Here is a 24,161-nt window from a genome sequence, read left to right as displayed (position 1 = left end):
CTTTGTCTCTAGGCCCACCTACATGTTGTCTTTGTTGGCAATGTCAGCTTAAGAAGTTCCCACCCCCTCACCACAAATCCATGAATGAATTCAAATGAACTTGTCTTACCTGAAGTGTTCCTTTTGGCTTTGAAGTGCAGATGAAGGGAGGGCTCCTGACTTGCCTAGTTCTGTGTTGCTCAGACCCATGGTCTGTCTTATCTCAGAAGACTATCAGTAAGTGGAATCATTTTAGTAATTCAGTTTGACATGATTCCACAAGCAGATGTAGCTGCACAAATGAGGGCTGATAAACTGAAGCATGTACATTAGAAAAAAAGGGAATCAGTTAAATGGAAAGCTTTTAAGTGCTTTGTTATAAAGAAAACATGGATATTTAGATCTGTTTTGCATATTTAGATCTGGTTTGGATATTTAGATCTGGTTTGTCACTTCACCTTCTAAGGTCTCGGTGTTGTGGCTGTAAAGTGACCAGGGGAATCAGCTTTTAATGTTTCGTCCTTTGATTTTACAGCAAGTTCTCACAGGTTAAGTTAATAATTCTGGTATTTCTGCCCCAACAGAAATTAAACTTGTAAGACACTCTGATATCCTCACTTGTTGTCAGTTCTTTAGAGTTCAGTTAGCCTTTCTTCTTGAATCTATGTCTTTTTTTACATATGCTGGTATTTTGTGTTTGTTTTGCTTTATTTTTAGCAAAATTGCAGCTGGCTCTTAGTTTGATGCACTGTCTGGATTTCTTCTGGTGAAATTCCAAGAAAGGAAGCCTTGGGGACAGAGAGCTACAGTCCTTCCAGTCTTTGAAGTATTTTTGCATGGATCTCACCCATTCTGCAAGGGGACAGAAGCTTTTTAGTCCAGATCAAAATTTCCAGTACTCCTTTTGCCTCTTAGCTTTAGTAAATCTTCTTCATCTCTTGGCCTACATAAAAGTGAGGTCTCCCAGATGCACAAATTTTCTTTTCCTTTCTCCACTGAGTTTCAAAGGCAGGTAGATGTCTCTTGCTAACCCTGGTTATTGACACCAGGGAGCTGTGAACTCCAAGAGCAAGCATAGAAAGGAATACTGCCAGAGAAGAATCTTCCACTGGTATTAAGTTGAAAATAAACCCTGCATAAGTGTCCCAGAATCAACTGTGCAAAGATTTCCTCTGTCCCTCAGCCTGTTGGTTCATGTTTACTGCCTTGATAACATCTATAACTTGCTTAATGTGGTTTTATTAATGATCAACTAATGGACTAAGTGAACTTCTAGGGCTCATCTTCTTCACGGACTGACTTCCAAAGGGTCTGCTGTTGTGGTGTAACCCAGCAGTGAAAGCATGCAAGGCACCAAGCTCATGTTTGCAGGAGAGTACTAATACACATCATAAGGAATTTTCCATTGCTGGGGACTTTCTCTGCCCTTTCTCTGTACAGGCTTCATTTCAAAACATTGGCCAAAAATACTTTTCCCAAGGGTCAGTCTTTTTTCTTATTAGTGAGGTTTTATTTGATTTGTTGCCTGCTCCACACATAGTTCAGAGATCAGGAAGGAGATTGCACAGGGCTGAAGCAGGCAGGTGCATGCATTACCAATGGACTGTAGACAGTTGGTGCCATTCATACCTATGTGGCCAGCTGGAGGGGATGCCTGGTTTGCAGAGATTTAGTTAATTCAGTCCTGGGTGGCTTGGTCACCTGGCTGGGACTAGCAATAACGCCCAATGGAAGGGCAAGGGCAGCTTGTGCTTGTATGGATTTTTCATGTGTAGCACAGAGCAGCAGGTATTTCAAGATGCTTTGTCTTCTAGGTATTTAAAGTACTTGGCTCATCTTTCTCCAAGCTTGACTGATTCTGGTTACCAGCCATGCAGATCTTAAGGAAAGCTGTTGGCATCTGTGTGTCTGTATTACTGTTTGGAAGTCCGTTCTTGAAGATATTTCTTTGTCTTGGAGAGAGCAGGCACAGCAGGAACTTGGTGCAGATTTTGCTTAATAGGTGCAAGCAAATTTTTTGTTCTTGACCATCCACTTTTGGCTCCTGCACAGAGGTGGTTAACAGCACTAGCCCTGCAAGGTCCTTAAAAGTAGCCTCTGAGAATGCAGCGTCTACAAGATTGGGGGGAAAAAATATCACTTTTCCCATAACAGGAAACAAACCATCCTTCTCCATCTCTGACTTCATGGCATTATCTTTGCTATCCTCCTTACCCTTATCCTTTCCTTCCCATGCTTCAAAGCACAGGGTCTGCCTGGTGAAGACTCATGCCTGTCAGGGACCTCACACATGCAAATGGAAAACCACACTTTTACAGTTAAAACAGATCGACTGGCATGCAGTTGCTTAATGAGGAAGTAAGTCAATTAGTCCCCCTTCCACATTAAATTGATTGTCCAGACCACACGACTCTGCCTGGCCACCCAATAAATTTCCTGTTCACCCTCTGCCAGAGCATCATGCAAACCACCTCTTCCCTCAGAGCAACATGAATAGCTGCATCTTTCCCCCACATCAGCAGCATTGTGGAGACCAAGATTATTGCCTCTCAGTGACTCCTCTCTGAATAGACAACCTCAGTTTACAAGTAAAGCAGGGAGGCTGTGTTTGATTGCCTTGGAAACACAGAAAGCTAAGCAGTTTTCACTCTTCCCTCTCATTCTTTTCCTCCAGTTTGCTCACCAAATGACATCCTGTGCAATACTTGTGCATCTCACTGTCTGCAACTAACAGGTGGAATAATTTGACCTTTGTAAACAATTATTTTGCTGGTGCACAAGAGCACAGACTGGCTCACTGAGCATTGGTAGCTGTGCAGGGAGAAAAGAAGCAAAAGCAGCAAGAATTATTTTAGTCTGTCAAGTTATCAGACTTGATACATAGAGGAAATCTACTGGGCAAGACAACATGATTTAACATACCCAATTTTCTAAGCATAATTTTATTTAAAACGCACAAGAAAGATTGGTCTCTCACTGTCATGCATGGAAGAGAGGGAAGAAGAAACAAGCCTCTAACAGAAGAAACAGTCTCTTAACAGAGCAAGGCTGAATGAGCCTGTGACTGCACAACTGCTGATGTGGCCAGGCAGCTGTGCAGGATATATGTGCAACCTCTACACACAGGCACATGACTGTGTATGTCTAACTGACACCTATATAAATGTATGGTAACCAGGTCTGGGCATGTGTTGGCTTTCAAATGAATGTAAATGAGTGCACACACTCAGACCAGGTGTAGCATAAACATTTTCAACCTGCTCATATGTGATCAGAGTTGTGGAAGCTGCTGCCATTGCCACTGCCCCACCTGTATGCTCAGGTGCACACACTCCTTTTATGTGTGTAATCACACCCTGGGTGTGCACTGTGGGAAATGCTTTTCACAGGATGCTGATTGTGGTGAGACCCTAAAGCAGTCATTTGCCTGTTTCCTTGACTCCAAATCTTTTTCCCATTTGCACAAACCTGGAGATGGAAACTTCACTCTATCAATCACAAACCAGCTCAGAGGTACTTTTCTGAAAATACACAATATCTGCAGTTTATTTTTCAGTTTGGTTTGGGGGGGGGGGGCAGGGGTTGTTCAAGCACAGACTTTTTTCTTAGACATGCATTCCATGGACAACTCAGGGCAGAGAGTCTCTAGTCCTTCACCAGCCGGTAGATGTGATGTTGGGCACCGTGGTCACTAGTTGATACTTCAAAAACATATGCTATGCACAGCAAGGTCTCCTGTGTGTCCCTGTTTGTCACGACCTAGACAGAAAAGGAGAAGAAGCTGAAATGGCAACTGCTATTTCTCTGCTTACGTATTCCAACACATTTAACGCAAAGCAGAAAGTCAGTAATAGACAAAGAACAGAGAAGTGCAGGATCGATACACAACTTGGCCCACAGACCACAGCACTTTTGCATCCTCAGAACTACAATGCAGTGAAGAGACAGGGAGATGACAAAAAGTTCACTGTGACCAAGCAGTGATCACATCAGTGGAAGCAGGTTCTCTACTTCCCACCCCGATGTTGCAGATTTCAGCAGAGTGAAAGTGTTTCACTCTGAAAAAAAAGCTCTTCTTCCTCTGTTTGTTGGGTATAGAGGGGCCCCCTCCTGTGGCACACCCACTTCTGATCACACAAATATTGATACATCACAACCACAGACAGTTGTTTTCCTTCATCTGCTCCTGCTTGTCAATGGTAGACACAGAACACGAGGATTAGAGAGTATAACTCCTGTTACAGGAGACTTACAGATTTGATTCCATTACACCTCCCATTCCACACACTGTAGATATTAGGAGAAGGATGGCTGCTACACTCATGCATTCTTATAGAAGCTCCTTTTTTCCCATTTTTTTTCTATGGCCCCTCAGGACCCTTTAGCGTCTCTACAACGTGACTCTGTCAGCAGCATGGTGAAGGAGCAGTGTTGTCCTAGTTTCTGCAGCATGCACTAGGTGGCAGAGACAAGAGAAATATTGCTCTCAGAATTCCTAGTTCAGCCTCCCTCTCTCTGTCACCGCACAGCTTTGCACATTCTTGTCACCTGAGTTTGTGCCATACCTAAAGTTCTCTCCTGCTGGAGAACACAGATTTTTATCAGCAGCAGCACAAGCTCAACTGCAGAAGAAAACCATTCCAGCTGGAGGCTTGAACTGTACCAAAGCCCAACTGTTCTTGTGAAAACAGAAAGAAAATAGCTGTTTTCAAAATTTCCTACTAATTTTAGCAGTCTGGTTTTGGTCTGTTTTCTTTTCTTACTTCATGATTGGATTTGCAGTTGAAGTCCTTTCTTCTGCAAGATGTGGTGAGTTATACACATCCACGTGTGCTAAGGCACCAGGCCCTTTTCTGAAAAACGGGCTCTGAAATCTTGGGAAATCTAGATCTAGAGAAATGTGCCAAGCAAGATAAATGAGGGTTATAGGATTAGGGGTATTCTAAGCTTATAAAAGGGTTTATAAAAAAAATGTAATTAGACTTGGCTCAAAGGCGGTAGTGGGGACTGAGGACTACCAACATGCCTTACATTTTGTGTTTTTCATCTCCGCAGTGGGGAGTGGGAAACGCCCATGCTGCTGCTCAGGGAGCAGCACTTTCATCTTGCACAGCACTGCAAGGTAGTGTGTGCCAGCCACCACGTGGGACATGCCTTCAGTGCCAGAAGATAAGGGAAGGACATGAGATTTCTCAAAACATAAAGCCCCTGAGGAAGTATAACCATGTGACAGGTTTTTTCTTAGAATTTATAGGAAATGCTGGCTGGCCTGACTGAGGAATGAAACATGCAGAAGGCAACTACAATGTTCCCCAGTATGGACTACAGCACACAAGTCTTCCTTCTCTCTGTCTCTGCCCCTCTCATGCTTTTGCTCATCTAAAAGAACTCTCAGCATTTATACTCCTCATTTCTTCCAGATGTTTAAGATCTTAATACAAGCATGAAAGAGTAAACTTAATGCCCTATGATGTATATTATTAACCTTGAATTTTATAGCTGATGTGTCTGAGCCACAGAGCAGTGAAACGAGTTGCCTGCAGTTATCAAAGATCTTCAGAGAATGGAATGAAAACCACTTTGATTTCCAGTCTTTCATACAGCCACCAGCATCTCTTCTACTTACCCAGCCTCACGTTCTCTGGGCAAAGATCTGTGATGCCTCTTACAGAGGTGAACACAGAATTCAGTCCACTAGAAAAATACACTTTTTAAGCTGTGTGCCCTCTTCCCAAATTTACGCTGCTGCATCTGAGCCTGGAAAGGCTCCCAGTATAACAAAACACTAATGGAAATCTAATTGCTGTAGCCTTGTAATCCTGACCTATCTAGAGGTTGCAGTGATTCAGAAGGTGTCACAGTTTCCCCACAACTCCTTTGCATGTCTCCATATTCTGTACAGGTCCCGGGTGGTCCTGAGGAAACAACTTTCCCCCCTAATATGGTCAGTGAAGAACTCTTTCCACAGAAAAATTTTATAGCCACTCAACAATACCCTTATGGGGTTTTTTACCTTGCAAAAAGGGCCAGGGCACAGAAATGACCTCAATATTTGTGAAATAGTGGAATGAGCATTTCCTTCACTGACTTTTTCATTATTCCCCTTCCTTTGTCTCTCTGCCTCATGAGCTCTCCCTTTATTTTTCTTTTTATCTCTCTCTTACCCAGGTCTCTCAAATTCTTTTGCTGCTCCTCTGCATGAGTTACCATCTCTAGAGCTCCATAAATGGTGTTGAAGTGCAATACACATGAAAGAAATTAAGTTCAATTAGATGCTGAGCTATAAAAGGAAATCTGCTTTGACTCTCAACAGTGAACTTCAGCATGGTGCTTACATGTTGCCAAGTTGCAATGAAAACAGCTGAAATCCCTACCTGTAAGATAGTGAAGTTCTCCAGCACACTGTTCATCATATACTTCTCGGGAAGGTGCTTGAGTTTGTGGATGAAGTTGATCATGTATTCGCAGAGAGGGGAGCGGTGGATGCGGTAGGAGTAGTGTCCGTTCTCATAGCGTGCATACTCTGTCTGCAGGGAAAAACAGAGAAGGGCACGTGGGGCTATGCTGCCACACCAGTGGCACTATCACAAAAAGGCACTCAGAACAGAAAAATTACAGTGGCACTTTTAAATAATTTTATGAACAGTGATCACAGTATTTTGCACCAAGGTCAGTCCCCTTGAATCCTCCACGTTCTTTAGCTTGATTTCTTGTTTTCTTGAGAATGGTGGGTTCCAGCTTCTGAGAAGCAAACCCTCAAGGCACTGTGAAAGGTAACTAAGAGGAACAGACCGATTGACACCTACACTCCCGTCTGCATCTCTACTGGAAAAGTACTAAGTGTGAATAAACTGAAAAAGTTAATAACTACTGCTTTAGCAAGACCAGGAAGTAATGATAGTAATACTATACTCAGGATGCTTTATAGTTAAAAAGACTAAAGCCTTCTGGGATCTGTGTGAGAGAACATAGAATTTATGCCCCCCACTTAAAAAAGGGTCTGGCCAATGATACACAGAGGGATTTTTTTTTCTCACATTCCCACCTTGGTTCCTGCATATTTTATCTGCCTTTGAAGAGAAACTGAAGCCATATTCTATGATTTCAGAGCAGACCCTTAAATGCCTGTAACCTTCTTTCACCCCAGAGGCTTGGTCTTCTTTCATGTGCATCATGACACTTCCCTTTAGCCCCTCTGTCCCTCTGCAAATACTTAACTCAACTTCAGGCATGCCTATCATGTGGCTGGAGATGGGTTTTGGGGAAGGATGCACCTTGAACTGACTGCTGACATGAGAACAGCTGGTGTTCTGCACATAGATGCTTCTGCATCCTGAGGTTCCTTAAGAAACAGAGCAGCAGCAGGCATGTCAAAGCAGCTCTCTTAGCAGCTGAATGTGGCATCAAAAAGAATTTCTTCAATGCCAGTTCTATGCATAACCCAGTTATTTGCAGTTGCTCAAGCTGTAAGTGTATAAGCTCTAGATCTAACAAAGCTGTAAGGCTATAGTCTGTAAATTATTGCAGTCAAATTAACAGCTATAGTTTATAAATGATCTGTTTAAAAACACTGGTGAGACTGAGGTGTTGCTTATATGTTTTCACATTTCTGGACTACAAAACACATCTATATTCCCTAGCTTTCCTTTGTTTCCCTAAAAACCCCAGAGAATCAGCAGAGGTAAGAGTCATATGTATTTACTTCTCCTCAGAAACTGAGATTTAAGGGAAAAGTAGCAAACACTAGCAGATCTTCAGTGAAATCCTAAGACAAGCATTTTGCAGGCTGAGTGATCTTATATCTATGGCATCCATCTCCCTGACAAGAAGCATGAGATATATTTTGCCTTGAGATACAAAGGCAGGATGCAAATACTTGACGTGACAAAACGGCAGCCAGAGGGAATCTCGCACTCAAGTGTCTACTCCTTACCTCTACTTTCTCTACCACCTGCTTTCCAAAGGAACACACTTTGGTGGAACAGGTAATGACCATGTTTTCTGGGCTCTCATACTGGCTGGAAACACCATAGAAAGATCTGGATTCATCTTCAATATTGGTATTCAAATCAGCCTGTCAAAAAGAAGAGCAATAAAAATTCAGATGGTTATCAATAGATGGTTGTGGCCTTTTCTCACCATTACCTTACATAGCCAGGATAGTGAAGTATTGGGAGTGTCCCCAGCTCCTTAAGCAGACCGATGTGCATTGAGGAAGCAGGAGAAATCTGAAGAGTACTGAATAAAATCCTATTTCCACTTCAAAAAATGGTGTGGTTTGCATACACATTGGGGAAATCTGGTGGAATATCTTCCTAACATGAAAAACATATGACACGGCTTGGAGGTACTCACTGTGCAGAGCAGACTGCAGAGTCAGAGCAGTGCAACAGACAGGCTAGACTAGGCTGACTCTCCAGGATGGAAAAAAATAGTAATGCAACAGCAAAAAAGTTTTTCCACCCTAAGAACATAGGTAAGGGAAAAGAGACAGCAGGGAAAAGGAATGTGTGAATACACACACACATCAGGCTCAGGTACTACAAATGTAAATAGACAGGATGCAACATAAGGAATGTAGGTTACTGATGGATCTGGCCCAGTGACACCTGAATTCAAACCCATCTCCAGTAGCAGCCACAGTTTTCAAATGTGGGTGCCTAAGGCTGGCCAACCGAAGCCTCCTGTTGGAACAGAACTCCTAAAAATCCTCGCTGTCTGAAGCTTCCACCAGGGGTCATTCCAACCGCAGTTATGAAACAAGTGGCGGTTCCCTTAAGCTCTAGAAACACTACGGGTGTGTGGGAATGCCCCGCTCAGCTCCCTCCCCTTCAAAACTAAAAGGGCAGAGCTCCTCTGTGCTCCACAAGCCCATGTGCTAATTCACATCAGCCTAAAAGCAAGGATCACTTCCCATAGGCTGCTCCAGAGCATTTTATTCTTCCAGCTGATCTAAGGGAAGAGGAAACTGCAGAAAATGTGTTCCAGCTACAGTGGGACTAAGACAGCATTAGATGCCATTCTAGCAGGGTTTTCTTAACCAATGTCAGTGAAGAGATTTTTATTTGAGATCTAGAGCAGCACTAAGGACAAGCAATGTGGTAGAACTGGACCACCACAATAATGAATGCCCCTCTTTCTTTGCCATGCAAAATACCTGCCTCTTAAGTGCCACGAGGTAATAAATACCTCATGGTTAGCTTAGTTATCTTAAGGAGCAGCTTCACAAAAGGTTTAGGTCAGTCTAGAAAGTGACAGTCAAGTTTTCTCTCTTTCTGTAGACACGTGAGCTTGCTGCTGCCTTTGTGGCACCACAAAAGACCACAAAGAAAGCCTATTTTCATAGCAACACATACTTGGATTGGCTTGAGTGTCTTGAGAAATTGTACCTCAGTTGTAGTTTGATGATACCAGGCTGGTCCTGACCCCAAGAGAGAGCAGTCTCAGTCTTCCAGAACAGTTTGTGCTTCCCCATTCCTGCTGTACTGACACACATCTCTGTAGCTGTATTACAAGGCTCACTGAGGAATTACTCAGTTCTCAGTGGGGTCAGGTCCCTGGCCTGATTCAGAAACACCTGTGTGTGTTCAAATAAAGAATGTGTTGGGAGGATGGGAAGCAACAGGGATAGCAGAAGGCAGGACAGCTTATTCTAGTGTATTGTTATGGCCATGTTGAAGACCTTGGTATTAAATAACTGTAGCAGCTACTTTCTTTGTACCACAAATGCACCTGTATTAGAGAATAGTGGTATTACTCCATTCTGGTTTAGGTTTTTATTAAGTTACTGTAACACTGTACTTTAATACTGTAATATTCACATCCATGTCAATGCAATCAACTGTATTGTTTATTTCACCCACACTCCAACTGTCTGAATAAAGATTAACTTCTTCCCTTGTCCAGAGAGGAGCTAGACTAGGAGTCCTTCACAATATTTTTCTGCTATTTCCCTTGGGAGTAATAAACACAATGTATGGACTTGATTCCGCTCTTCCAAAGAAATTCTCCCGCTGAGTCAAAAAGAACAAAGGGTCAAGGCTACAGAGGCTTGGTCAGGCCACTGCTACATAAACACTTGCAGAACCAGACAAACATTTTCAGGGTCCCACTAGTAAAGTTAAGGTTACATTCTCCAAAAACTCACTGGTAAAATTTAAAAATAAATACACTCAATACAAGGCAAAGCAGAAAGGTGCTAGTTCCACTTCATGAGAAAAGCTTCACTAGCCCTAAGAAGCCACTCTAGGTGCTCCCACAGTTTGACAAGCCTCCCATCACAAGGCCAGACTAGAATTTCGCAGCTAATTAACATCTAATTAACAACATTAACGGCAAAACTACGGTAATACTGTTTGAATTAAGGAGTTGTCACCATTCACTGACATTATGTACAATCAGTACCTGGAAGCCCTGTTGCAGTGGAGCAGCGGGATCATGTTGGAACTCCCTCACATTTACACTGCATATTTTACTCTAAAGCTTGTCCCATATTATGGGCTAGGACGGTCAGGCATGGAGTGATCAGTCACCAGGAGCTGTGTACCCACCTCCTGTCACCTTTACAGATCTCATAAACATACATACAGGGAGTTTCAGCAACTCCAGGGAATGACAGTAGCAGTTTGCTGAGAGCTTCAGCTCATGTTTGCAGAATGCTGGAGCACCCCAGACGCTGCTGGCCTTACAGTTACAGCTTTTTCACCTATTTACAGCTGCTGGTTCCCACCTTCTTAAGGAAGGCACTGCCCCAGTACCAGAGATTATTTAGCACACACATATCTGCTCTTGTACTATTTGCAACCTGGTTTATACATGTGAACTGAAAATAGCAATGGTGTACATGAATACAAGACCAAGGAAAAACTCAGAAGTGGAACTCTCATCTCTTTGCTTTCCCTGCTGTGGAGATGATTACCTTCTGAAGGGAGACAAGGCAGAAAATTGAGGAAGAAAAGTGTAATCTGCCATAGCCAAATTAACTTCTAAATGTCAACTGGACACTGGGATAATTCACGAAAGGATGCAGTTAAACTTCTCAGGATGAGGACAAGACCATAGTGACCAAAAGAGCTACTGCATTTAGCTTATGGCCTTCATGCCTAGATTCCTATGAGTTCCTCACAACACCTAGACCATCAGGACTACATTGCCTCTCTAAAGAAAACCTTGTGTGAAAGCACATCCAGCGCTGGAGCGAGCACCCGAGGTGAGCAGAGACAGGTCTGACTTACTGTGTCCAGTACATTCCACTGGACACAGTAAGTCAGAAAAGATGCAAGAGAATAAATAGTGACTATGATTCAAAGGAAATTCATCTTCCCAGAACTCCATCAAGCAGGAGAGAAAATCTTCACTTTATAGTCTGAGAATGCATAGAATTTTTTGATATGTAACTGGATGTGACTAGAACCCAGGTGCTTCAACTCCTCTCTGGCAAATGCCCTAGTATGTCCAACAGCAAATGAGATGGTCTTAAATACATTCCTTAGCCCAATCTAGGCAGCCAAAGGAGACATAGGCAGGATTTAGGAAAGTCTCACTGAGGGGGCTGAGCTGCCTGGCCCACCAGGCTCCTACTTGCCACTGCTAGAACAGGGTGGTACTGTGGGGGCAGCAGCAGCAGGATTCAGGCTGTTGGGTGGTGTCCAGCATTCAAACAGCTGTTCTCAGTCTCTTTTACAGGCAAAGGTTAAGATCAAATAAACGAGGCATATTACAAGCTGGATCTGAATTAGGAGCCACCAGCTGGACCAAACTACTTTATCTGACAAAGTCAGGGTTCTTGCTTTCTGTCCCAGAAGTTCCAGATGCAAAAACCTGAGCACACTCTGACATAGCAAAAATCTGATGTGTCTGGGATGTGTTCAACTTGCTGTGTAAGCTCAGCACAAATGACACACTTATCCATAGCTTGCCTGATGACTTCCAAACATGTTGAAACTGCAATCACTGAGATATCTGTGATATAGCACATCCCAGATATTCACATACTGCATGCAAGAGTGAATCTGCCTGCTTGGGGGGAACATCTGCGATTTCCTCCTTTCCAGAGAAGTAAGCAGAATGTTTAATTACCTACAAGACAAGATTTCTAGATGGAAGAGAAGGCATTTGTTCTGGGAAGAGCATACTACCCCTCCACAAGTTAATTTGCTCCTTTCTCCCCTCCATCTCTGGAAAAGATTCTTTGAAAATTTCTCAGCAATTCAATCTTTCAATCTGCCTTTTGCTGCTAATAATCTGTTGAAAGTTGGTGGAAGATGTGCCATTGGCAGAGTCCCCTGGAGGGGGGCAGCAACTGGGGTTGGTGCTGGTGATGGCAGGTGAAATTAAAAATGTGTGTAAAAATAATAAAATTCCCTGTTTCTATCTGCTGTCTTGTTTGCTGCCTGAGGAGTACCAAGAACAGAGTGAACGTGGAGAACAAATTGCCATTCCTTGCTCTCCAGGCAGTTCCAGGATTGAAAGCATCCAGTGGGCAAGGCAGGGTGCTGAGGGCAATTTGCACTGCTGCTGTTTTGACTGGATTTGGTTGTGACAGGAGAGAAGCCAGGTGCAAGACAGCAGTTTCCAGCCCACCCCTTCAGCACTTTCCCACAAAAGTATATTCCATCTAGCTGAAAGAAGCACTCAGATGCTCAGAAGATCGCTTGCCTATCACCAAGAAGAAATTACTACATACATTCTTCACAGGCAGGACAAGAAATTCCCCTGATTCATGTCTCTGGAGATGACTGCTCTGTGCAAAGTACTACCTGTCCTGAAATACTGATTTGTCATTTTTCCTTCTGTCTTCCATGCAGAGTCTCACAACTTCTGAAAGCTCCAAGATGCAAGTGCACCATTCTACTAACGTGCAAAGCCCTGAGAACGCCTCTTCCCCAAACTATTAATAACGATCCATAGAGGAGGAGTTCACAGGGAGAAGCAAGGAACAGGTGGCAGAGATAATATTAGCCTGGAAAAGAGCAGGGCTGCCACTGTCCATGTGTTGGGAGGCTGATGTCTCACATTCATTGTCGTGTGCTAGAATGCACTTGGAGCACAGAGAAATGTCACACAGATGCCATACTCAACTTGCCAACCCAAGTCCAAAAATCAGTTCATTGTACCAAATTCCCAATGCCAAAATCAAGGAAGAATTGCAAACACTGCAACACTCCTTATGTTTCAAACTCATCAACTTTCAACTTTTAGCTATTGTATAGATAATTTAAAGCACCTTTGAACAAAGGTGAACATCTCTTACTCAGTCATACTAGATCCTCAGTGCTACCACAGAGGTCAGGAAACTTCAACCCTGGTGTTTAGAATTAGGCCTCTGGTACACAACAGATCATATGGTATATTCAATGGTTACTGTAGCAATGGTAGGTTCATGCCTTGGGTTCTTCGAACCTAAAACTACAGATATACAACCCCAACTTACTCATTCCTTGATTTGTTTAAAGTCTTTGTCACCTGCAACCACAACTTCAACTCAGAACCTCTGAAAAATCAATCATGTCTTCATGTCTCAAAGCATCCCTTCAAGTATTTAATTCTACTCACCATTTTATCCTAAAATGATGCTATAAATTCAACGGTGTAGTAACTGCTTTATCCAATACATCTTTGAACATCAACAGCATATTTGTATAGTTGTCCAGAACTATCAGGCAGCAAAATGAAAAAGCACCCTAACACATACTGCTACAAAAGTATGAAAATGCAGAGGGATATAAAAATTTCTGCTAAAATCTAATTTTCTTCCTTCTTTGTTTTTAATCATATTGCCTTATTTGTGAAAAGTGTTTGTTTTTTTATTTGCTTCTTAAAAGTCTTAGAAACTTACATTTAACTAATGACTCGACTTGTAAACTTTGCCTATTTCTAAGTGATAAGCTGTAATGGGTGCCACCAATAAAACCTGATGTTAACTCCAGATGGGATTCAACAATTCAAGGGTACCAAAAAAAGTATCAGACAGTCAAAATATTAAACCAAGCCCAGAAATATTTCTGTCCTTTTAAGTATAGAGTTGCAGAGCCCCACAACATTGTGCACACATTGGAGTACAGCTGTTTCAAATCCTATGTCACATCTCTTAAAACAAGCCAAATTCCAGTGAGCTGATACCCTCTGAACACCTCACGTGGGAACAGAAAAAACCCAGCTTGATGGCATGCCACCATCTAAATCTTTCAAAACCCTGACAGAGGTTGGTCTGACATGGTGCATAGGGCACATTTATACTTCTGATATTAAAAACCAAGTTATCACAATCCCCAAACTGAACCACAAAAGCAGAAAAGCACACTGTCAATTTTGATAAATAAAATCACAGTTGCAGCAGATCACAATTTCATGATTTCTCTCTCTTCAAGTCAGGGAGTTCAAAGTGCTTAATTCTCTCTGCGTAACATCTCCAAGCTCTTTCTTTTGGTTCTTGAAACTTCCAAAGCACAAAAGGCAATCAATACCTTTCAAAATACCCTGTCAAAGGATAAGCTTCTCAGCAAGGTGCTGTTTTCTCTCCCAGCCAGAACAGAGCTGATCTTCCACCTTTTGTTTTGAGCACCCCAGGCAGGCTTTGTTGTACTTTGCCAGGAGCTAATCCCACAAAGGGCTCAGCTCAGTAGCAGAGACTGCAGGTAATAAAATTATGTGTCCTCAAAAATCATCAGCAACCAACACTCTAGGCACAGGCGCTTGAGAAGAAGACTCCCAGCCAACATTCTCCAACTCATTTCTGGAAAGGCTAGGCTTGGGACAGCTGGGAAGTTGCATCTCAAGGCACTTAACTCTTCCTTCTGAAAGCACCAGTCAGGAGGCTTTCCAGTGCCACTTTGTATGAAGGGAATGAGATATAAAAGCTCATATTTCATCATCTCATTCTGACTTGAGGTTGAATGATGTGATAAACTCAAGGTGAAAGGCTCCAAATCCCATTACACATTCCCTCAGCCATCTACTGTACAAATGCCCTGAGCTACTATTATTTTTAATTTCATAATTCCTATGATAATATCAATCACCAAAGCTATTTTGTTTGTACCTTGAAGCACAGTAGCAGTTTTTGCAAATTTCAGTTAAATCACAAAAATCCAAATTGAGTGAGTAAGCTTTTGCCAGGCTGATTTCTACCAATTTACCAGAAGTCATTTCAGTAATATATTATCAGCATAATCCAATTTCATGATATTTTTCTCTTATCTCTTGCTCTTCCAGCAGTAAGTATGCATCTGTAAATTATTAGTACTTGGATAACACAAAATGCAGCTACAGAGACAGGAGAAGAGATGGAAAAGTATTGCTTCTGGCTGAGGAGTTACACAACACTGAGAGAAGTGAAGGCCTAAGAGTATGCAGAGAATAATTTCCTCTGAATTCTTTACTTATACATGAACAAAAATTCTAGAGGGTCCAAGTCACCATTAGCAAATCTGCAGACAGTAGTCAAGAACAACTCTACAGATGGACAAGGTGAAAGATCCATCTTGCTGCAGGCCAGAAAGTGTGCCTTGTGGGATCAAGGGAAGATCTTGTGGGGTCAAGAAAAGTGACAGTTGTGGCTGTTTTCAGTTGCCTACATGGGGAAAAATTTGTTGGGAGGTAGCAGTTTTGTAACAGCCAAGGAGGTCACAGCTTTAAAAGTGACAACCTTCATAGCAAATGGGTACCCTACAGAGGGCCCTTCTCTTACCCAGAATTTGACAAGGAAGAAGGCATTGGCTGGCCCCCTTTCAAAGAGCTCCTTCAGTCCCCCTTTCTTCTCAGGGAACTTGTCATAGATCTGCCGGATATCCACTGCCTCGAGGTAGGGGTCATTGTAGCTGGGGCTTGACTGCCCAATGTGCACAAACAGGTGTTTGTTATACTGCAAAAAGAGGAAAAACATGGAATTAGAAAATTGCTCAGTACCATTCAGTACCTACTGAACATCCATTGTCCTTCACAGAAGACTGCTGGAAGTCAATGAAGATTTGATAGAGTTTTCTAAAAGAGCAGAAGAAATCAATAGAAATATCTCTGCTAATACCAGCTCATGCTGTTCTTTCCTTCTATCAATACATTCATGCTTCTTCCTTCTCTGAAACACCGTTGTTGGGTTTTTTTTCTTCCTATTTTCACTCCTAAATCATTGCCTTGTGCTGCTGCCATATAGTCTGCAAAACCCTGAGACACAGAGTGTTACCTGTGACAGGTCACTCAGCCAAACATTGATGCTCCTGTCCAATGAAAAGCCTGAAATCCCAGAGCAGATAAATCCCAGGCAAATACCACTATCTTTTCTGAACTCTCCTATCTCAGCCCATCACCAGAGTACATCTCAAGATGCAGAATCAAAAAGTTTAGTGAGAGAGGCAAATCTTACTACTTCAATTTCACTGTGGAAACACATTGATGCAAATTCATCACAGTTCCACCAATTTTAACTTCCTAGCACACCAGAGAAACACATGGCTTTATGTGATCCTAGCAACTTCTGATTTTGGGTTCTATATTGGAGTCTATCTTACAAGGCTGGACAGAACAGCCAGCATAGCCTGGCAGGGGTTTATGACCTCAGTGCCTTGGGCTCTGGTGTATGAATATCCATGACCCTGGACAGGGAAGCCAGAAGCACAGTGCACAGACCTAGTTCTATCACTACTTATCCTCTAAGAGGAGGATATCTGGTGATTCCCAAAGATGCCTTTCTATTCTCTGAAGAGCAACGAAGCAAGTATTTCCATACACATAGAGCAGTATAACACATCCATGATGAACAAGAGCTGTCCAAAGATGCAAAATTAATGAGGGGTGGAAGCAAGGTGTGTTTCTTACTGTGTCTTGGTCTTGTTGTTGTTCCAAGAATGCAGAGAATTCTAACATCCAAAGTTTGGAGCTAGCAACCCTTCGTCCTTGCCAAGCTGGTGCTGACGGGGAAGGTGAGAGGCCAGTAGGAGATTCAAACCCTAAGCACACAGGATTTATATAACAATAATTTAGAAAAAAATGGCAATGGCTTTCCAGTAGAACACCTACTGTCAAAGCTGACTCATAGTTTCCTTATGGCTTCATTCATCATGCAAAAATATCATTCACAAGGCCCTCAGTTTACCTGTACTCTAAACTGCTTGCCAGTCACCCTCTGCTAAGACAGCATTGCTGGGGTCATGATGTAAAAGACAAACTACCAAGTCTGACACCAGAGAAAACATGTTCAGCAACTTTAAGAGGATTTAGACAGAGCCCTAAAGGAGCACTGAAATAAACTGTTTAATATCAGAATTAGGTGTCACCATTGATCTCTCTAAATGGGGAAGCTGAGAAGGAAAAGACATTTGTTATTCTGCTTAATGAGAAATTAGGAACACAATCATGTTATGATAAAGAACAGTGTTCTAGAGCATGAAGTATGGTGGAAGACCAGTAGAGATATGTAAACTTTTATTCTCTGCTGAGCCAAGAAGAAAAAAACCCCAACACAACCAATATAAAACAGGAAGAAAACAAAATTTAGAGGCTTCAGCTCTCTCAGTAAAAGGATGAGCACAGGTAATAAGAGGAAATCATATAAAATTGGTTTTGGCTCTTTGAAATGTTTCAATAGGTTTTGGGTTTTTTTAATTAACTTTCAAGATTTTTAGAGTGCTGGCTGTTTTTGAAGTTGAAATACAATTTCAAAGGAAGGAAGTACATTTCCTTACCTACCTGGTATTGGAAGTGGAGGCTGTACAGCATAAGGTTGTTGAGAAAAAGGTTTCACACTACAGAAGTACACAAAGAGAGGTGGTTAATAAAAACACAACCAAACAAAAAAATATTCTTCAGTGACTGTTTGCAAGATTAGATAAAGTATTTCTCCTCAAGGAGAAAGTGGCCTAAGTGTCTTTTGGAAATTATCTTTCTGTGTGGGCAAGAGAAGGGTCATGGGCAAACACTCAGAAAGCAGTAAGGGGCCAGGACAGGACAGATAAAAATTTCCCTGCAGGTGTTCAGCAGGCCCTCCCTCCAGATTTGTTTTTCTGAGATCCCTATCAGCCTCCTAATACACTGGTTTTATATTTTTTTTCAAGTGGTTTTATATCTTTGCAAGTGGATATAGGTCTGGATGCCTCTCAGACTCAGGCCCAAATTCAGAGACATTCAACACCCACAAGTAAACACAGTTTTCAGGAGAACTAGAGCTCAGCTCCTTTAACAGCTCAGCTCCATTTTAACACTACTGTAAGAAAAATGAAGGCCTTAGCATTTCACAGATATTGTAATAGCTAATGGTGTTCCTCAGGCAGCAGAGAAAGCAGCAGAAGCACCTGCTTTGGATGCTCACGTGAAGGAATACTTACTCCTGGGAAGATCCTGCTTGGCCTGGCAATGGTCCTTGCCAAAACTGCAAGAGAACAACACATAGGCAGAAGTCACCACTCTTAGGACAGAGATGAAAAGGAAGGCTTGCTCTTTTCTGAGGAAACAAACTGCAAGCTCACACACCTTTAAAGATCTGAATGAGTTCTCTCTTCTTTTTACATTCCTGGATTCATTCTTGTGGAGATGCTGACTGCTCTTTTTTTTTCATTCTACACACTACTACTCATGATATGCAAAAAACTGACCTGAAAGTGATCTTTAATGTTAAATATTATGCATGCAACTTGTGCCTCTGTCTCCAAAGCTTTTATGATGCTCACTCTCTTGAAAGGACCATTTTCCCCAGGAAAGTTCAATGGGAGTTATTTTGGCAGAAATCAGTGCTCAGCAAATGCTCACTAGGCCAAACTCATAGGTACAGAGATGCTGACAGACGTTTCTCTATTACGGATTTTATGTAAGGGCCATCTGATCAAAGTGCTGAGAAAAAGATTGGGAAATATAAATTTGGGAAAGGGTCAGGATGGCCCAAACAGATTTATTCCAAAAAGATGCTGGACTAAGAAAGTGGTATGAAAATCCAAAAGAACTGATTGTTCTCTCCCTTGTATCATTAAAAAAATATACACAGTGAAACTCTATTGTTTTACATCAGTGTGAGCAAAGAATTGGACAAAACTGTTGAAGCCACATGACAGATTTATTCTACAGAGACAATGCCTTTTGGCCCATTCTGTCTCAGTTCTCAGGACTTTCCTCAGCCAGTCCCAACATCCTTTCAAACAGTCAAGTGTCTTCTCAAAACTCCACCAAGTCACTGATCCACTCACCCCAGAAACAGCAGGGTAGGCTGGTCGTGGGAGACCAGGCAAGCCCATTTTACTATGGAAGGAAGTTGCAGAGATAATCTGGGCAGATGACATTGTAGCCATACTCTGCATGGCTTTATCTTTAGCTGCCTGATCCTATGAGCAAGAAAAGAAACAGAAAAAACAGGATTATTATAATGATTAACTAGTTGCCAGCTCTAATGGTCTATAAACAGAATTCTCATCAGCTTCTCTGTCAGGAACAGGCATCTCTGAAATTCTGGGCAGTAAACTCACCAATAACTGTCCTAAGAACTCTTTAAAGCTGTAAGGCTGTGACTCATTACTATAGCTTTAGATGTGAATAATCAAGCTTTCTGAAATGCTGGTTTAAAGACTGAGAAGCATTTATCCTTTCTGTCTGAGGGCTTTCAACCATACAGCTGAAAAGTTTTGTTGTGGAAAGTATATCCCTAGCTGACTCTAGTGTTTTAATAATTGGTAACAATATTCAATGGGAAAGATTCTTGATTATAAAAAAAAAAAAAAAACCAAAAAAAAACCTCTGAGGAAAATGTCACAAAAAGAGATCATCATCATCACTGCAGAAATGACTATCTCAATTTGGGACTGCATTAGTCTCAGGTAGAGTTTATCATTTTATCCCTATCTTCAGGGAAACTTGAAACCTTCATAATCTCCAGGGCACATATGCAGGGACATTTCTTTTTGTATCTTAACAGGACTGTAGATTTACACACATTCTTACAGGCAATGACAGTGTCACAATTAGTGGGTCTGAGTTATGTATAAAACAAACAGCATTCTTAATTTCTTATTTTCTTCAAGGTATAAATAGGCAAACAGAAGCACTTATATTCTGCCTTCCCTCCTACATCCCCTACAATTAATCTTCATCCTTTAAACATTCCACATTTCTCTGTGGTATTATAATTACCACAAAAAACTCACAGATTAATTCATAGCTTGAAGAAACTGCTGAAAGAGGTACAACAGCCCTTGCTGTCTTCATGGGGAATTCTCACTTCCCACTTGCATTCACTAAACTGCAGTAAGTTCTCACCTTTAGGCCTCCATTCTTTCTAACCCCTCCAACTTATCTAAGGTTCTCTAAAGTTCAAAGCCCAAATATCCTAATGTGTCTAACCACAAAAGTGGAGGAGGCATCCTCCTCTAAAATCTCAATAATAAATGTATATGTTTAAGTGGAATGATCACTAGAAATAGGCAGAACTTACACCTCTTCTTTTTTAGAGCATCTGTGACTTCTGTCAGCATCAGTCAAGTGAATGGAAGGGAAACATTTTAAATGCTGAGAAAGTTCCTAATATTCTCCAAAGCTATGGGAAATGTTTTCAGAATCCAGTCTAAATTATGCTGTAGGGAATAATTGAAGGATTACCTACATTTTTTAAGGGAAATTATTGTTTTCTGCTTTTTTCTTAATATATATATAAGGACTATTTTGCATGTGCCATTGCAGAAAAGGATTTATTTCCTTCCCTTATTTTCTCACTGGAAAAATTGCATTTGTCTACCTCAGTTTATTGGGAAGATGCATTTACTTGTGGAGGTACTAAAAGTTAAAAGAAAATGTAAAATAATTAGGGAAGGAGAGTATTTTACCTATTAACCTTTGCTGTGCTTTTGTTTTGTTTAAATGCTTGACAGACTGCTGGAAGGAGCATCTTTTTAGAAAAGACATCTTTCTGTTTCAGTTCTATACATATTTCAAGTGTTTTCCAGTATGAAAAGGAAAAAAAATGGAAAAAAGACAAAAAACTTTGATAAACATGATAAAAACAATAAAAGCTTTGACCAAACATTTGCAATGTTTGTATTTTCTTTTATTATTCTTTAAACACATTATAATGATGATGGTGATTATGATGATGATGATAATACCATCATATCACCATGATTTCCCAATTTTTTCCTTAGTGCAGATGATATCTATTAGCCACCCAGGGCATGGAAAAACTACTGACTTTTGGGAACAGAGTTTTCTTCAAGTTTTACCCTATTTCTCCACTCTATCTTTTACAGACACAGTGGACATTTAAAAAACACTCGTTTGTGTGGAGGTGGTTTTATTGCAGTCACTACTCTGAAAAATCATCATGTAGCTGATCTGATCACTAAGATATAAACACAAATTCATACACTTGCTATGGAAAATGAGCAGTGATAGGAGAGCACACAGCTGTCAGCAGGACCTTGGAGGAAGGGCAGCAGCTTCTGTGATTTCATTTCCCTGCTCTATGGAAATGGCCAGCGAAAGCAAAGAAGTAAATGACTTGAATCAGTGCTCCCGACCTGCCACTGCAGGTGGAAAGGAACAGCCTGGTCCTGGGGAAGGGTTCTCTGCAGGCAGCTGGGCAGAGCTCACAGCATGGCCTGGGTGTGTAAAGGGACAGCAGCCAATGGCTCCATGGAGCTCCCCGAGACACCTTCATTCCCTGAGAACAAAACCAGCCAGCGCCTGTGAGCTAAGTGGGAACAGGCTCGGCTGACTGGCTTTCCAATCATGCCCAGCCCCAGAGCTGTGTCACACAAGGAACAGAATCAAGGTTACAGATGTAAGCAGCAGTGAGGCTTTTAACACCCTGGGCAGTTGTTGTTTCCTGCTCGCTCTAACTTGCCTCTCCAGCAGGCCTCCACCTGAACTCACCACTTAACAGCACCACAGGTTTCAAGCTGAGGCAGCCCTACCTGGCTGCACTGAATTAGATAGTTGTAATTTGTGCCTCCTTCTCTTTATCAGAGCAGCTGGTAACACAACAGGCTAATAAAAGACACAGCACAGCTTTCTAAAATGGGGCTGGGATGTGGGGGGGGGGTGCTGTCATGGCTTAGAGACAATCACTGATTGCAACAGAGCTGCATGCATGTCAGCCCTGGGCAGCTGAGTGCCAGCAGCTCAAACACAGGACAGTCCATTTGCCCTGGTGCCCAGTGAGGAGCTGCCCAGGCAGCCAAGAGGAAGCACATGCTAACAGCCATCCCTCAGTAGTCAGGGCTGGGCTGTCACGGTTATTGTCACCTGAAGCATGGAAAACCAGGAAAGCAAACTCTTCCTTCCAGATTACTTAGGGCCATACCAAAGAGAAAGGTCAGCATTCACCTTCCTTCTCTGGCTGTCTCAGTGAAACATAACAAGGCTCAGACCTCACATCCTGCTCAGCAAGCCCTTTCTGGATAGCTCACATTTTAACAGGGGACAGACACCCTCTTCTGCAATTGTCACATACAAACTTGACCTTCTCAACATTTCTGGCAATTCAGTCTGAGCACATAAACCATTTCCCCACATCAAATCCGAGTGGAAATAAATGTCAAGAGGTTCATTAGGGTGATCTTGGAGCTTTTCCTATGGAAAGGAAAACACAGCTTTTCTCAAACAAGTATTCAACCATTTTCTCTTTCTCGTTAGCACCAGCCTCTTCACATCAGGTCTGAATTAATCAAGGAGCAAAGTCTATTCAGCTGGCACCATTTTACCTGAGAAGATGCCAGCTGGCTTTATTGCTTCCTCTCAGTGGACAACTCCACATCACCACCTCTAGTAGAGGTGGAGCTGGTGCTCTGATAACTCTAAGGCCACCTTTTCCCAAGGCCACCACAACACCAGCAGCTGCTTACTGGTCAGCACTTGTAACCATAAACAATTCCTGCTCAGGTAAACACTCTCTGCACACTCCTAAGTCTAAGGGTCTTTCAGATTTGAATGACAACAGCATAAACTGGAGGTAGAAATAAGACACATGAAATTTAAAAAGTTATTGTTTCTTTATTCTTTAAATAGAAATTGCTCCAGACGTCACAGAGCTTCAACAATAATGAATGTTTGCACAACATTTCCTGGGAAGAACCTTTTCCTCTCCAGCCCACTACAGTTCAGTGATTAATCTCTCAGGCTTTTTAAAGGCCATTCAAAGAGGGAATAGCTGACCTGAGGGGGCTTGTGTGAAACTGCTAAGGGATATCCATCATACCTTGAGCTTGGCTTGGATCTCTCTAGCTTTCCGCCTTGCCAGCACCTGGATGTGACTAGATACCTGCATTGAAAGACAAAATTCCATGTTCATTCCAGAGTAATACTTGGCAGCCTCTTGTAGACTTAGGCAGTTATTTAGGGTTGGGGGTAGGAGGGATTGGGGGTAACAAGGAGCTACTTTTCTGCACATAATTCCAGTGCCATGAAATGGGGTGGAGAGCTTGCAAAGATGAGCCATCTAAGGCAGGTCCAGGCTGCTCAGTGCTTTGTCCAGCATAGCCTGGATATTCATGCCCAAATTACAAAGATTCCTTTTCCATCTTGTGTGACAGGTACTTTCAAAATCATCATTGCTGACTTGTCTGCTTGGGCTAAACAAGAAATCTTCATGCAGAGAACCACTGGTGCTCCCTGAAACACTCATTAGTAGGCCAAGCAAATAAAATCACACTTTTTAACAGCAGAAAAATTTGTGGGTCATGATATGATTGGCAGACATGAGCATTACAAACCTCCTGTAAAATGCCTGAGCTGACTCTTCCTGTCATTCTTATTAACCAGCTCAGCACAACAACCTCCTTCCACCAAAGTCAGAAACTACCAACAAGCGAACAGCAAGAAATTTGTTCTCATTAGCCCTCATAATCTCTAAAGGTCCACAGAAGCTAATCCTTCCAGAGAAAACTGTACCTTACCTGTTTCCTTGTGCGTGTTTTCCCTGTTCTCAGCTTAATATAGCGGGCAATCAACTCATTTCGGCCTGGAACACAGGAATAATGCAAATCCAAGTTTAGAAAGCAGCGACCCCAACAAAATAGATAATTCCATTGTGTATCTACAGAGATCAGCAGCAGGATGACTCTGTCACACTCTTTTCCTTCTTAGAAAGGAACTTATTAGTGCACATGGTAGAAGTCTGAGTTTTAGGAGCAGTCTCCTATAACATCCCCATAGACAAACTGACAAAGTTTGGGCTAGATAGCTGGACAAGGTGGCTTGGTGAAAACTGGCTGAAC

General features: G+C 42.1%; 1 protein-coding gene across 1 annotated transcript in view; it reads right to left on the bottom strand.

Annotated features, from left to right (window-relative positions):
- Nucleotides 1–3,502: 3,502 nt before the first annotated feature.
- TEAD4 (TEA domain transcription factor 4) overlaps nucleotides 3,503–24,161 on the bottom strand; it is a 36,794-nt gene continuing 16,135 nt past the window's right edge. Inside the window, exons 2-11 of the mRNA XM_054654387.2 lie at nucleotides 23,841–23,905; nucleotides 23,144–23,206; nucleotides 19,149–19,283; nucleotides 18,297–18,340; nucleotides 17,662–17,717; nucleotides 16,792–16,922; nucleotides 15,668–15,841; nucleotides 7,913–8,053; nucleotides 6,354–6,506; nucleotides 3,503–3,738 (exon numbers count right to left, since the gene is read on the bottom strand). Coding sequence (XP_054510362.2) covers nucleotides 3,625–3,738; nucleotides 6,354–6,506; nucleotides 7,913–8,053; nucleotides 15,668–15,841; nucleotides 16,792–16,922; nucleotides 17,662–17,717; nucleotides 18,297–18,340; nucleotides 19,149–19,283; nucleotides 23,144–23,206; nucleotides 23,841–23,905 — 1,076 coding nt within the window. The 3' untranslated portion in view covers nucleotides 3,503–3,624. The remainder of the gene's footprint in view (nucleotides 3,739–6,353; nucleotides 6,507–7,912; nucleotides 8,054–15,667; nucleotides 15,842–16,791; nucleotides 16,923–17,661; nucleotides 17,718–18,296; nucleotides 18,341–19,148; nucleotides 19,284–23,143; nucleotides 23,207–23,840; nucleotides 23,906–24,161) is intronic.

This window comes from Agelaius phoeniceus, chromosome 2 (genome assembly GCF_051311805.1).
Source record: "Agelaius phoeniceus isolate bAgePho1 chromosome 2, bAgePho1.hap1, whole genome shotgun sequence".
Lineage (NCBI taxonomy): Eukaryota > Metazoa > Chordata > Aves > Passeriformes > Icteridae > Agelaius > Agelaius phoeniceus.
The sequence above is the reverse complement of the archived record's forward strand: the minus strand, read 5'-3'. Positions and strand labels throughout refer to the sequence as shown.